At 34.7% G+C, this 16,347-nt stretch overlaps 1 protein-coding gene across 20 annotated transcripts in view; it reads right to left on the bottom strand.

Moving 5' to 3' along the window:
• Positions 1 to 3,638: 3,638 nt before the first annotated feature.
• The window catches only part of Picalm (phosphatidylinositol binding clathrin assembly protein), a 98,847-nt gene continuing 86,138 nt past the window's right edge, over positions 3,639 to 16,347 (bottom strand). For 11 of the 20 annotated variants that reach the window (XM_048787948.1, XM_048787951.1, XM_048787949.1 and 8 more), the window contains 3 exons: positions 16,111 to 16,215; positions 6,210 to 6,312; positions 3,639 to 4,981 (listed from right to left, as the gene is read on the bottom strand). In XM_048787948.1, the coding sequence (XP_048643905.1) occupies positions 6,220 to 6,312; positions 16,111 to 16,215 (198 nt within the window). In that variant the 3' untranslated portion in view covers positions 3,639 to 4,981; positions 6,210 to 6,219. The remainder of the gene's footprint in view (positions 4,982 to 6,209; positions 6,313 to 16,110; positions 16,216 to 16,347) is intronic. The other 9 variants (XM_015477334.2, XM_015477337.2, XM_015477335.2 and 6 more) reach the window with 1 other exon arrangement.

Here is a 16,347-nt window from a genome sequence, read left to right as displayed (position 1 = left end):
AGGCTTTTGATAATATCAAATATTTGATAAGCAATGAGGTACAGATACACTTAAGTATTCCAGCATTTAAGGCCCAGGACAAAGGGAAAGGCTTGGAAACAAGAAGACAATTCATCATGCAATAGATTATTCCTTCCCTTCTCAGAAAGTTATATTTGGGCAGAAACTTATCAAGTAAGGAAACTTTGTGAAACATGTATACAAATCTTGCAACCAAGAAACTATGCCTGAAAAGTTCATTGATGAAGTTTAAACATGCTTTTTTTTTATTTTCCCACATCAGTCAAGAGACCTGGAAAGTTCCACTTAGCTCTTGAGTCTTCTCTAAGACAGTAAAATAATGCTGGTGAGTAGAAGACCCTTTTCTGTTGGGTGACTAATAGCCTTCCTCAGAGAGATAAACCCATTCTCCCTTTGGTTGGCCTGGGAATAAGCAGAACCTGGTAGAACACACTGCTTCTGATCGCCAGCTGTAGCAAATAAAGACCTAAAATAAAGCCTGTCTGTTGATGCAAACAGACCCAAGACCAAGGCTATTTTGTACTGCAGGAGTGTTCTTGAGGGGTGGCCTTAGGCAGCATGATTTATCCCATGAATTTGATTTCCTATCCCTTAACATAAATTCTTTTTAACTTTTCTTCCATGCAACACAAATTCTCATCCCTAGATTATTTATCTAAGTAAATTCTCTGAAAGTGAAAATTACTGGATTAAGGGCACGAACTCTCATACCCTACATATACCAGTATGCAGAGTAGTTATGAAGAAGGCCAGATACAAGCCATACAGATTCAGCCACTGAGTTGTTAAAGATGACACAGTAAGTGACTCTCTTTCTAGGCCTCAATTTCCTTAACCATAAACAGATACATACTAAAACACTCAGACCAGCTTTACACTTGGAAAATGCCACTTTGTTCTCAGTTGAATTTTTAATTACTATTAAAGATGAACTTTTTTCATTGTTACTGTTTCTTGGTAAACTGTCATATTCTCTTCCTTTTCCTATTTGACTACAGATAAACTACCTTTATTTTCTTAATCTTAATAATCCTTACATTTTCACTGTGTGGAATTTATTTTATGTATACTGGAAGGAATTCACCCTTCCCCACAACAGGTATTTGGTACTGGTAAAACTATCTTGTTCAAAATAGGCTTACTTTACATATATTTTAGTGCAGGACCTGTTCATCATTGAACTATACTCCCAGTTTATTTGTTTGTTTGTTTATTTATTTGCACTGGGGATTGAACTCAGGGGCACATGGCCACTGAGTCACATCACCAACCCTATTTTGTTTTTTTTTTAGAAAGGGTCTCACTAAGTTGCTTAGCATTTCACTTCTGCTGAGGTTGGCTTTGAACTCTTGATCTTCCTGCCTAACTCCCCAGCTGCTGGGATTACAGGTGTCAGCCATAGCGCCTGGCTATTTTGCTCTTTTGAAATGCTACTCTTATGGCATATTTTAGCACCCATTATTAGTCTTCCTTTCCTAGTCCTGTTTCTTTTAGGCCAGTATCATAATCGTTTAATTTACTTTATCGTTATATGACCAAGTGAACCCTCAGTTCCTCATTTTTTTTTTAAAACTAACACATGGTATCCCATGATGAACTGTAAGTTCCTTAAAATATTAGCTTCTGGTGATAATTGTTATGAGTACCAAGCAATGAGTGAAACAATCCTTGTACCCACCTTAGACCAAATTGCTGGGTTTCTTGGGATCTCCCAGCGAGTCTTTTCCTTTCAACTGCAGTGCTTCTTCCTCTGTTCAGACCTTCAAGCTGCCCTTCAATAAATAATAAGGAAGTGAAATGCTTTTAACTTCCTACCTTACTTCGAGGCAAAAATGACCAGAGATGCAGACTTTATTTTGTGCTTTCTAGGATAGCAACTATGCTAGCTGGCAGTACTAGTGTGGTGTGCTTGATACTTCCAGATAAACGGTTCTTCAAATAAGGAAACCAACTTCCTAAACAGCCTGGAGTCCAGATGAATGGTGGGGAGTAGGTAGCTATTTACTTCTTATATTTCTTTCTCTTTGCTTCTAGGTAAGTGTATGATAATTCAGTGCTTGTTTATCAAGAGCACAGGAAGACAACAAGCATCCCAGGTTCAGAGGCAGTATGTAGGGTGCCTGACTGGGAAAGGCTCAAAAGGACCATTGCTTTGTTCCCAAGGTAAGTCTCACAAAATTTTTACTTCAAAACTGTCTTTAAAATTAGCTTTTGTAGGCTGGGGTTAAAGCTCAGTGTTAATATCCTTAGCATGCACAAGGCCCTGAGTTAGATCCCCAGCACAAAAAAAAAAAAAAAAAAAAGGAAGGGGGGAGGGGAATTTCCTTTTCTAGCAGGTAGAAGAAAAGCTTATTAAGCATAAGTTCCCATAAAACTTTTTCTACCCTCACTTTTCTCTGTCTGCCTATAATTGGTATGACATACTCTGCCTCAAGAAAGTCACATCTGTTTCAAAAGAAATATTCTAGAAAAAAATTTTACACAACTTTTGACAATGTGGGCAGTTCCATACAACATAAAAAACTACAGGGCTGAGGTTGTGGCTCGCCTAGTACGTGCAAGGACCTGAGTTTGATCCTTAGCACCACATAAAAATAAATAAATAAAATAAAGGTATTGTATCCAACTACTACTAAAAAATAAATATATAAAAAAAAACTACATCTGCATACTACGTTGACAATTAATGGACATTTACTAAGTGGTTTTGCTAACAGTAGGCTAGAAATTCCAGCTAGAGGGACTTAGAAAACATTTCTCATTTCCAAAAAGAACATCATTTCTTAATACTACCATAGAATGACTTTAAGGCTTTCTGAGAGAAGCTGCAGGGAGGAAAATACAGAAGTCTTTATTCTCAGAGGTTACTCAGAGCAGTTTTACAAAAGGACGAGTGTGGCAAAACAAAGATCTAGACTGGTTGTAGAGACTGCTGAGGTGGCTTCTTTCTTGGAAGGCAAGAGGAAGCTATCTGGCTGAGTGCTTTGGCAGGTCCACATATTCTGTGACTCAGTCATTACTAGCATACAGGAGCCACATTTTTTCTGAATGAATAAATTTTGTTTTATAGAAGTTTGAGCAGTAATTTGCGAATATGTTTGTGGATAATGACAAACAAGAGAAGAACCTTGGTATTATCTTAAATTTTCACCTGAAGCAGAAATGCCAGTAAAATTAACAAAGCACACTGGCTAAAGCTATATTTTTCCAACCATGGCAAATACTATGTAGCCATTATCAATGCTTTTAATCCATCATATACTCTGAATTCTATTTACTATTCCATATGCAACATGATACAAAGGTTTCTTTGGAAGACATAATCATATACACCAATATGTAACTCAAAAGCATTTCTCCCTTAAACTTACCTGATTACAGGCAAAAATGAATAATTTTAATAAATATTTGTTTATATTGGAAAGAGCCTAGAAGTTACAAAACTGCAAAGATTAATCTTTTTAGAAATTGAAATAGAACAAATTCTATATTTTATTAAATCGGCAAATATAATCACCTGGTACACTTTTATTAGCAAACAAATGATGATACTGATGATAAAAGAAAATAGAAGAAAAAAAGAAAATGCACTTCAGATCAGAATATCATAAACCAAGTTTTGTGGAAGCTGCATTTTTTTATTTGAAAATCCACCCATTTTGCTAACATACATTTTAATATTGTAAACAAAAATAGAATCTGCAGAGACAATGCAACAAGTATGCTTAAACTCATGTACAGAATTGCTTTCCTACAACAAACTGTCCTTCTTAAGGCCCCTCTCAACCCAAGCGTTAAGATGTATTTACACAAAGCACCGATCAACAGTGCAGTTTAATTCTTCATTAACTAAACTCTTGGCTAGACATTAACTTTAAAGATACTATTTCCCCTTATTTAAAAGGTACATGATCATAACATGGCACAAGCCAAATAAAAAGTTCAAGGATTTTCCCCCCTCCCCTCCCCCAATAACACCTCCTAGAGTTTTACTGAAAAGAAGGAAAGTCTTGAAGTGAAAGCAATTCCTCACATTCATTTTGGAAAGGCCCTAATGTCAAATGGAAAATAATGACATGCCAAGCACAAAGCAGTAAAGATCCTTCCCAATGCACTAATGCTGAATTTAAAATGTAGTGCTTTTCCTAGTCAGTGAACTGTTCCCTTGCAAAATCCTAGGCACAGAATTGACTATAAGGATTAATGCATTTGTAATGCTTCCCTAAAACCCACAGAGACTGAGATTCAGACCTGCGGGCTTGCCTTAATATATTTAGTGCTCTTTATGTCAGCTGAAAAGCATTCTGAATCAGATTCATTCTTGTGGATAAAAATCAAACATACTGTGTACATTCATACTCATTTTCATAAGGAGGTTTGATATAATATTAATGTTATGTAAAATTGATAATCATAAATAAATACAAATACTTAAGGAATGTCTACTGCAAACTGAATATAAATTTTTTAAAAAAGAAAAATTAATTTCAATTAAGGTTCTGTAACTTTGAGGACTGGAGAAAAGAAAAATAATGCATAATTAAGAACTGTGATTTTGATCCCCCAATGAGTCCTGTTGAATTACAATAAAGGACACAGCTCTTCTTTCCAGGCAGCTTTTCCAAATACAAATTTCACACTTTCCAAATAAGGGCTTTTCTTGGTAGGTTATTGATTATGGGTATTAATAAGAATTGAAAGAACTGAAGGGTTAGTCACCAAAAAGACAGAGCTTAGTCTTAAATCATGGCAATTCTTGGCTTTATAAAGTGTATTGGTACGTTCTATAAACTAGTCCCAATTTCCTTCGTGGGCCTTCACTGGGTTACTGTAGCATTCTAATGGAAGAAGAGTTTAAGAGACAGCAGTTTGGATTTTGCTGGAAGTAAGGATTCGCCACTTGAGCACTTGTCTTTTTGGAATAATTCCATTCTCTCTTATCTAGTTACATAAACTGTATCTGGAAAAGAAAAAGAAAAAGACATGTGTAAGTTAATTCATTGCATTATGAAATGTCTTGTCACAAATAAAAATTCTTTGTGGACTTTTATTAAACGGGCCAGAAGAGTTTACAACATACTTATCACAAAACGTAATTATAAAACAAAGTCAGTCTTACTGACTTTTGTGCCTGAACTCAATATTTGAAGTATAATTACAGGAACAGACTTCCAAATATCTAAGTACTAAAACTAAGGTACGCTTGGGGGAAAGAAAAGAAAGAAGACCAATGAGCTATTTTTCTATGACAGATTCAAACCATCTACATAAGCACAAATATTCCATGTAAAATATCATTTGGGAAGTCAAAATGTAATTTCCAAATGATATAAAATTATAGACAATAAAAGGAAGAATGCTATGCTGACTAAACCATATCTTTACTAATATAAATAAAGATCTGTAAGATCTATAAAGAAATACTTTTCAATAGGGAATCAATCAATGTTCACTCAAAGGTAACTTCCCTCATGATTTCTCTAAAACTGCCTATCCAAAGATATTAATAAGGTAGATGTTTATTAACTTGCCAAATAAGAAGAGTACAAACTCATAAAGATCTAGCAGGTAAATGTAAACTGAGGGCCAGAGCACCAAGAAGATCAAAATATACTGTCTTCCAGGAAACAAAGGCACTGCAAATCATATGCAGAATCCTTCTAGTTGAAAGGGCCTAAATATTCCTTTGCTCTTAATTTAAAACCAAGCTGTTTACAAAATAAATAAGTACATGACTGTTTTTAAATGAAAAGGCACACATAAAAAAAAATCACTGAAATGAATCCTTCACAATTAATCCTGGTTAAAACTAAAGATGCTCCCAGTTAATCTCTAACACAATGTTTAAAATTATGGTGTTCTCTACAAGTCTTTGAAGATTTGCTAAAATATCAATTTTTAAGGGTGATATTTGATCGTATCCATTTGCTGTGAGCAGTGGATGCTTCAATATGTAAGATGGTCCTTTGATTTCATAACTTCTAATTATGTTGAAGATATTTTTTCAAGTTGTTTCTCTTTATGTCCTATTTTGACCTATTTTTATTCTTCATCTAAAGAATAGAGGAGTTGGCAGAGAAGAAAAGTCCTTTAAAGAAACAGAGGAGGAGAAGAGCGAATTGTTGTAAATGTTTGGTAAATTTTTAAAAAGTATTTAAGTCCCCATCTCCCCCAACAAGCAGCAATACCTAAAGTGATTTATAAGAAATCCTCCAAAGAGAGCTCTGCAAAAGGGTCCTTTCCTGAAGCTCTGTGAGGACTGTGACTGGAGGGGCTGGATGCTGCCGACAGCTGGGGGAAAGAAGACAGAGAGAGGGAAAGAAAAAAAGATCTCAGAATGACAGAACATGAAAGCAGAAAATGTAATGAAAGAAGAAGTGGTTTTTGTTTTGTCACCTTTAATAAATATAAAGGTAGCCTTTGTAGAAAATGGAATTAAAACAAAAGTTTTAGTCACATGTCAAGTTAAAGGGTATCCAATGGCATGTGTTTTCCAGAAAACAAATTCATGTTTCTGAAACTTCAAAGAAATAAAGTCTTTTACTCAAAAAGGTCAATATAAGCTGACCTGTGATTAAGACTTTAGTGTGTGAGAGGGTGGGGAGGTACAGGAGACAGGATACATAAACACATGCATATGCATGTGTTTAAACTGAGTAAAGATAGCTTCCTTTGCCCAGGCTATCTATCCAATGTTGTATGAACTCTGACTTTAGTTCAGACCCAACATATCTAGCAATACTCTCTCCTTCCTTTCTTATAAAGGGTAGAAGTTAACATGGAGTTGTCTTCTGCCTATTTATCTAGACAATCTGCAGCTGACATGCACTCTGTCGGAGGTGAAAGAGATCTTGGAGTTCACCTAGTCTGAAAGTCCAGATACTGCACCTGAATAAGGGGAACACTTCAGATTATTGATTCTTAGAATCTAACCATCTTTTAATATATTACAAGGTAGTGAAACCAATGAATTTAGTAACATATCTTTAGTGATCTCCCAAAGAAAAGATACTTCTGAAGAACCAAGATGTTAATTTTCATATATGTATCTCTTTCACCAAATTGACTTATGAGTATTTTAAAGCCAACATGAGGAACTTTAGTTTGGAGCAAATTGTTCATTCTTTTTCTCCCTTTATACAGGATTGCACAGGATGCAAGCATAGGACTCTTCTGAAATGAGCTATTTCAACTAAGCATTAAATCAAAGTTCACAATGGAAACAGTTTCACTTCATACTTCCAACATTCAAATCCTATAAAGAATTTAAAGCCATAAAAAACCTCTTTGGTGGTCTAAAATTATCTCCTTTCTACATTTTTACTTAAAAAATAAACAAAAGCAAAAGAAAAGCACTATAAAGAATGAGTAGATAATGAGTTTTCACAAATATTACATCACCAGTATAAGCAATCTTTGTTTCAGAAATAAATGTTCAAAGACAATAAAGAAGATGACAGAATCATGCAGGGAGCTACAGATGGGAGACAGGGCAGCATATGGGCTTGAAGTTTCAAACATCATCCATGTAGGGACAGACTAAAGTATAACTTTATTGGAGAGATATCCCCATCTTCCCTCTGCAGCCTACATATGAAAGCCCATTCAGAAGTGGGATAACTCCAAGTAGTCATTAATTATTCAACTAGAAGACAATATTCACACGTATCTCCATTATTAACTGGGTTTCTCTCCAAAATAAATTTTCTTTCATTTAAAGTTAAAACAATAAACCCTGCTCATTATAGACTGCGCCCCAAATCACAAATTTCCTATGAGAGCTTCACACTAAAACGTCTTCTTAAATCACTCATTTCCTTAGGGCAGCAATCTGAAGACCTGATAGCCCCACAAGCAGATGCCCCTGAAAAATGCAGACCAAACAGACAAGATTATTCTTTGATATATTTTACATGAGCGAGCTGCTAGAGAGAAGTCCAAGAAGAACAAGATCAAATTTCCTTGGGAAAAAGTACTGGTTTTAAATTTCTACTAAACTCTAAATAGTCTCTTAAATTGGTAAGACAGACCGACCAACACACACACACACACACACACACACATATACACACTATAAGCATTCAGCAAATTAAAACAAGATTGATGCCGCCAATGAGAAAACTACACTTAATATACCTGCAATAAGTTTCTTTTCATAAATATCCATCTGAAACAGATAAATCCGTAGACCAGACTGCTGTGGCTACTGTACAGTTCTAAGGACCGGGACACGAGATACTACCTGGTCTTATCCTGCTTTTCCAGCACTAATACCAAAGCACAGACTACATGCACTGGTGAGAAAGTAGTCAGCAAGAAAATAAAAGAGAAGGAAAGGAAGAGGCTGCTTATATTACTCATCAAGTAAAATAAAAGACCCTAAAGGGACAGTGGGATTCCAATGGGTCAGAAACAGCAGGAGTTTAAAAGTTTGATTGAAAGTCACCTGAAACTTTGAAAGCTAAACTTCTTTTACTTAAAAATCTTCTTTTTCTTTTTTCTTTCTAAGACAGGGTCTCATGAAGTCGCTGAGGCTGGCCTCAAATTTACAATCCTCCTGCCTCAGCCGCCCAATCACTGGCATTACAGGAGGGTGCCACCATATAGGGCAACTGACATTCCTTTATTTATCATTCTTTTGAATAAATTAAAGAACATGATTATAAGGTTGCTAAGGAACATAAAAATGGCATAAAACAAACCCAAAACACCACCTGTTACACATTAATTTCAAATAATATTCTCTATCCCAAAATTCACAGATTAAAAAATTAGTACAACTATCAATCTGTTCAAATCAAAGTGGTTTATATCACAACTAACGATATTCAAACAAAAGCTGTTAAATCTTACTGCTCCTATATTGTTCAAATCAAAGTGGTTTATATCACAACTAACGATATTCAAACAAAAGCTGTTAAATCTTACTGCTCCTATATTGAGAAACAAGAGCAGAATACAAATAAAGATACAAAAATTGACACTGAAGATGGAAACTTTTGAAATTTCTCCACCACACTAATCAGTCTTTTAAAATTATATACATACTATATATGTTTATATATTTATACATGAAAAAATATATATATTGTTACCCAAAATCTTTGCTTTTACCTTCAGAGTAAAGATTTTTATTTAATATAGTAAAAATAGTACAGAAATCACATATTAATAAAGATAAACATACTTAAGGAAATTTAAAAAATATATAATTCTATTTACAGACTATACCACATAAATAGAAATATTGTTTTATGAGGTTTAATTTCATTATAGTTCTACACACACACACACACACACACACACATCTAAGAATGAAGGGGGAAGAGAAAATTTCAGGTTAAAACAAGAAAATAACAGTCTCATAAAGCAAGACTGGTACAATCAAAGGCTTGGGAGAGGATAAAAAAGACTATATTTAGGACAAATTTTTAGAGAAGCCACTTTGCTACATCTTTACATTTAAATTCTTCAGTCACCCAAAAGCCTAAGTAGAAAATCCAGTGCTGTAGAGACTCATTTTATGTCTTCATTGAAGAAACAAAAACATCATCTCAAGAGAAAAATGGATACAGTTCATTTGCCTGGCATGACTGAAGAGCATGTTGCAAAAAGACAGAACTAAATTTTTAAATCTCCCTTTATGGCTGTTTTGAGTATTAAATGGTAAATACTCAGCATACTGCCTGGCATAAATTAGTAATTCAAATATTAATTCAATCATCCCTAGCATTTACCATCAAATCTATGAACATAAGAGGTCCAGCTCAAATGTTATTGAGTCTGCATTGCTCTTGCTCTTCCTCTGTGTTCTCAACACTTGTGGTTTCTCTTAAGGGGCCTTTATCCATCAGTTTCTTGTGTTTCCAAATTACACTCACCTTTAGACTCCTTAGGTACAGGCAACATCTCTTACCTGTTTCAGCCTCCCCAACCCACTGGGATTTATAGGTATACACCTCTGTGCCCAGCTAAAAAGAGTTAAATTTTGAAAATGACCTCCAAAGCGGAATATGAGAAGAAATTAGAACTTTTCTGTTTTAAAACGTAACCATTGGGCTGGGGATATGGCTCAAGTGGTACTGCGCTCGCCTGGCATGCGCAGGGCGCTGGGTTCGATCCTCAGTACCACATAAAAATAAAATAAAGATGTTGTGTCCACCAAAAAATAATAAAAAAAAATATTTAAAAAAATTCTCTCGGGGCTGGGGATGTGGCTCAAGCGGTAGCGCGCTTGCCTGGCATGCATGCGGCATGGGTTCGATCCTCAGCACCACATACAGACAAAGATGTGTCCGCCAAATACTAAAAAATAAATATTAAAATTAAAAAAAAAAATTCTCTCTCTCTCTTTAAAAAAACATTTAAAAACATTTAAAAACAGGGCCTGGGCCACACAGCAAGACCTTGTCTCAAAAGAAAAACTAAAAAGAGCTGGGGAGGGAGCTTAGTGGTATAGTGCCCCTGGGTTCAATCTCCAGTACCTCCCCAACTAACAAATAAATAAAAATATGTAGCTCAGTAGTAGAGTACCCCTGGGTTCAACACCTGGTATCACAAAAAAGTTCATATTTAACATGTTTTTTAATGTATGTAAATATACAATTGCCATAGAAATATATTAATCTATAAATACACATATACTGAGGGTACAGAGTTGCTGTAGGTTGAATGCCTGTCCCCTTTAAATTCATGTTGAAATTTAATTGCCATGGCAACAGTATTAAGAGGTAGAATCTTTAAGAGGTGTTTAGGTCAGCACTGGCTAAATGCTGTTATGTGGGGGTGGGGAGAGAATTAAATTTTCTTTTCTGTTTTTTAAGATTTTAACCTTATTACTGATTGATTTTTTTTTTCAATTTTTACCACTGAGTCACAACCCTAACCCCCAGAATTTATATTTTTAATAGTTAATTTTTAGAGTAATGCAGGGAATTAAACCAAGAGCCTCAGGAGAACTAGGCAAGTGCTCTACCACTAAGCTACATTTCCAGCCCCCAAACAATATTTTTAAAAGAAATTTTTCTGGTAAATGTTAGATGGTCAGTCCATTTCCATGCTTTCTATATACACAATGCTATATACACACGGTCACTGGTGTTCATCATGAAGATTTTGTAGAACTTCAGTCACTGAAGATTTTAAGATGATAAGAAATTAGATTTTTGCCTTTAAAACAATGTCCTGAGCAAAAATGTAATAAATACATTTGTCTTATTAATAATAGAGATCAGCAGATGGGACTCCTAACATTTTAGTTATGACTCATTCAGGTATACACTGGGGGCTACTGAATCAGTTTTTCATCAATGGTACTAAATTTTAATTTCCAATATAAATTCTCTCATGTTATGGGCAAGTATAAATAAGCACAATATATAGCTGACAAGGCAAAAAAACCTTTATAATCTGGACAGATCAGCTGATAGCAGAGGTACTACCAATATCCACAATTAACTTATCAAGAAAGTTAAACACCACCACCACCACCCTCAAACAAATCCTAAAATGCCCTATTTTGCAAGACTTGAATTATTCCAATATCTAAAGCCAACAGTGTCCGTATTTATACGGGTAAAAAAGACTCACAATAAGCCATAGTTTCCTTTCAGACACTTAACTGAAGTAAGACTTACTTAAAGTTAGCCACTGCAAACAAAGACATTTTGCATCTTCAGCCCTATGTTCCCTGAACAAGATTGGTAGTCCTCCATACAAAATGCCTAATACCAAGAAACCAACAAAACTTTTAATACTAGTTTAAAATTAAATAAATGCCTGCCAGGTATGGGGGACATATACCTCTCAGTGTCTTGGCAGGCTAAGGCAGGAGAATCTCAAATTTGAGGCCAGCCTCAGCAACTCAATGAGACTCTGCTTCAAAATAAACAATAAAAAATGGACGGAGGACATAGCTCAGTGGTTAAGCACACCTGGGATTAATCCTCAGTCCAAAATAAATAAATTTAACACTCTATACTTTGGAGAAATAAAAAGATTGTAACTAGTTAACTGCCTTCATTTAATAGCATAACAGGTACACACTGCAAATGTGGAGTTTACAAACTACTGGTCAGCAATGAACATCCCAATTTATATAAAACACCAGTAAAAATTATATAAAGCATTATGTAAAGCACCAATAAGAGAAGGCATAAGAATCTCCATTCTTTCCAACTTAACAACGAAAAAGTAAAAACTACGGGGACCTGGGGCTGGTAGAGTGCTTGCCTAGCATGTGTGAGGCACTAGGTTCAATTCTCAGCACCACATACAAATAAACTAAAGGTTCATTGGACAACTAAAAAATATTGGGGGCAGAGGGGAGAAGAAGAAGCTACAGGGACCTTTAACACTCTATGCTTTTGGAGAAATAAAAATATTGATATGGGATTGTTGAGTTTTCCATGCAGTAAAACATCTAGGAAGATGCACTTAAAGCATATTTTTAAAAACAGCTATAATGTTAGGACATAGGAGAGAGGGGTACTTGATACTGAACCCCATGGTGCTCTACCACTTAACTACATCCCAACTTTTATACTGAGACAGGGTCTTCCTAAATTGCCAAAGGCTGGCCTTGAATCTGTGATCCTTCTGCCTCTGCCCCTGGCCTCTGGGATTACTGTAGCCATGTGCCACCACACCCAGCTGTAAAGAAGGATATTTGGCAATAGTATAGAACTGGGATTTGATAGACTTCATTTTTCATTTAAACTACCATTTATTTTACAATGTACAAAAAGCAATTGTGTTTTCCCTCAAAGACTTTGAGTCCAACTGAAAGGAAAACAAAAAAATGAAAGAACAATTAAAAGGCACTTTGTTTAAAAAATTATTTTGGTTACAGCTAGTACTGAATAGATAACATCAATCCAAGGGATTACCTAAGAATCATTAAACACAAAATTGTAAAGAAAAATAATGTAGAATAAGGAAAAAGAATTCCAAATCTCATAAGGACACTAAAGGAACAAGAAATGACCAAAGAACAGCTAAAGGGCAAACCTGCTTTATTGCAGATGAAGACTTTTTGGAAAAGACAAATAGCAATAGAACAATAGATACTTACTGAAAACTGTAAAGGAATGGGAATGAAGCAGCTGAATATTCTATTCACTCAACATTACTCTTAAAAACAGGAAGATCTCATAAGGTAGTTTTAAGATGAAAGAAAAGTTTAGGGATGTTTTAAACATTCAATTATATTTAGACTCACCTCTTTAGATTTTAAGTATAGAGATAAGATGCTACAAAATACTGCCTATAGAAAATTATATCTGTAGCTATATAAAAGATTAAATCAGACATGCAAGGAACATAGGAGAGTGTTGTAAAACAAGCATGAACTGGTTAAGGCTGTAGAATGCAAGAAGGGTGGATACATAATAACAGAGGAATAACTGGTGGGGACTTTGAGATTAAATACACAGAAAACAATGAGGGGGAAGGAATTAAGAATAACATGAAAAAATTTAAGATTCTGACTTTCAAATGATGCAAATGATTTCTGTGAGACCAAAGTTTCTATGAGCCACTTCATTGCTGCCTGATTTTCTTTTTTTCTAGTTTTCAATTTGCTTTCTTAGTGTGTTTTTCAATCAACAATATTTAGGGTTAAGCACTAACTTCTGAACTAGAAACATATTACCCTAATGTTCTCATTCACTTCTGACATAAAGTTATTAGGAAAAAGCATTTTATTTACTGTTTCTTTTCATGTACATGAAAACTGGTATTTCAGTGAAAAGATTATATGGGTTTTAGAAGGCAACAGGATATAAACCTGTTTTTTTTTTTTTTAAAAGATATAGCTTTACTATTTCTTTAACATTCTTAAGCAAAATCCATAAACAATGTTTTTAAGGTTGAAGGTATGACTCATTATCCTTCTTCTCTCTCCCTCTTCCACCTGATTCTTTTCTCTAAGTCTCCTTGCTATACTTTCATTTTGTCACTTTCCTCCCCAACTAGACTCCACACGAGGGAAATACATGATATTTGTCTTTCTGAGTCTGGCTTATTTTACTTAACATTAGAATTTCCAGTTCCATCTATTTTCCTGAAAATAACATGATTTTACTTTTCTCTATAATATTCTGCAGTGGACATTGTTGGCAAGTGTAGTAGATATATCCTGAATGTATTCACAATATATATTATTGTAAAACTGTATTTTATAACCCAATATTTCTTATTGGGTTATAAAACACAGTTTATAAACCAATAAGACCAACCCAAGGAATTTACAGAGTGGTTTACTGCTGACAAAGAAGATGGGGCTACTGTAGTGGCCATAAGGGCTCTGTCCTACAAATGTAGAGGTGGTGTAGTAAAAATGAGTACTGTACGAAGAACCAGGATACCTGGGAGTAAGTTGCATTGCACCATGTACTTAGTTGAAGAGCCTTTCTAAGTCTCAGTCTCCTTCACTTGTGAAAGAGTGAAGATGACAGTAGACCTATCTACTTTAAAGATTACTTTGAGTATTGCGTAAAAGGCAACTGAAGTTTAAGTTAGCATTATTCTGATATATAGCCTGAAAGACAAGATGTAGACTGGGTGCAGGAATTAACTAGACATCAGAGAAACACTTCTATAATCAAGGTTCTTAGTCTGTATTTCTAGACTAAAGATTTTCCTTAAAAAAAAAAAAAAAAATTTTACATAAATATATTTAGGCTCTTATCAGTTTTTTAAAGCGGACAAATTAATTTTTGAAAATAAATGACAATATACTTTATGCTGTAAGTACAATTAACAAAAGAAAAAAGAAAAGAAAACCCTAAGAGGCAGGCAGAAGCTTCTATTGTATAAGAAGAAGATATCTTCATTAAGAATCATCAGTATACTTCTTAAAGGGTTATCAAAATCCAGTTATGTTTCTTTAGCAAGTCAAAAGGGTAATGAGGACTACTGTGTTAGAAACAGGAAGAAAAAGTCACTGTAATATGGACAAGGGCAGGGGAAAGAGGCATGTGGACAAATATATGAAGTATAACCAACTAGGACTTTATTTCTGAGAACTAAATTCACAATCCACTTCCAGTCAACAGAGATGCCAGTTTATTAAATGACTTACTACTCAAAAAGGCTGAAAAATTAAAGAGCTTCCTATGTTTCAGTCTATGAAAAACAGAGACTAGATTTAAATAGCTCAACATCAATTAATCTTAGTAATGTTACACTATATGCCTTGACAAATCTAATGTATATGTATACTGAGAGTAAAAGGAATACCAAAATTTTCATTATTAAATGCTCACTCAAATATTTTCAAATAAGCATTAGACAAATATAGTCACCAGTGCCCTGGTGCTGGAAACCATTTAAGAAATGGAGTGAGTGCTTTAATAATTGTAAGTAATGAATTATTTCTTAACTATAAAAGTACGTGAATAGAGCCATAGACACAGAAAAGCCAGTCTAACACTTCACAAGGTACCAGATAATAACAAAGATTTTTCTCTTATCAGAGTAACAGGTACAAGCTTAAAGAACAACAACAACAACAAAAAACCTTATGTCTAATTCCTCTAGTGTCAATAATAATGGGTTAAAAAACAAAGACTGAATATTTTTAGGGTAAATTTTCAGAACGGGAGACAGAGCCCTAAAAACATGAGAAAAGTCTCTCATTAGATCAGCATGACATTTCATGTTTTTCTGCCTTCTTTTGGTTTGTTTTGAATACAATCCGCAATGGCAGAAAGTTATCTAATGAAAAAAATGACATACAAAACTTTCTGGAGACTTGTCAAGAGTTACAAAGATCTCAAGGACAGTACTCTTGTTATAGCACCATTTAGGCAATCAAGAAAAATGATGCTCTATTTTTCCACAGCTAAGGATACCATGCCAGACTCATGAAGACAAAGCAGACTCCTCAACTTCAAAAAACAATTCTCTGGATCCAACAAGTATTAAGTTGCCAAGAATTTTCCATCTTTAAATTTGTAACCTACTGTCCTTTCCCTCCAAATAATCAACATTTGTAAAAGTTATTATATGCAAAAACAGATGAAGCAAGTAATATCCACCATGAGATCCAAATCAAGTACATTGCAAGTTACATGTAAAATATAATACCTGTGCTCCTGATACAGGGCCAAAGGGGTTTGGTGGTCTCATGACAGGCTGGCTGTATATTAAGGTTGGTTGTGTCATTACGGGTACACTTCCCATTTGAGGCGGCTAAAACCAGAAGAATATCAAGTTAAGGGATATGGACTTACATTTTCCTTACTATGAATAAGTAAGCAAAGACAACAGTAATAAGAGGTACTGGTACCTATGATTTGACTAGACAGAAAAGAATGCAAATAA

This window comes from Marmota marmota, unplaced genomic scaffold, assembly GCF_001458135.2.
Source record: "Marmota marmota marmota unplaced genomic scaffold, marMar, whole genome shotgun sequence".
Taxonomy (NCBI): domain Eukaryota; kingdom Metazoa; phylum Chordata; class Mammalia; order Rodentia; family Sciuridae; genus Marmota; species Marmota marmota.
Note: the sequence above shows the minus strand (reverse complement) of the source record. Positions and strands in the feature narration are given on the sequence as shown.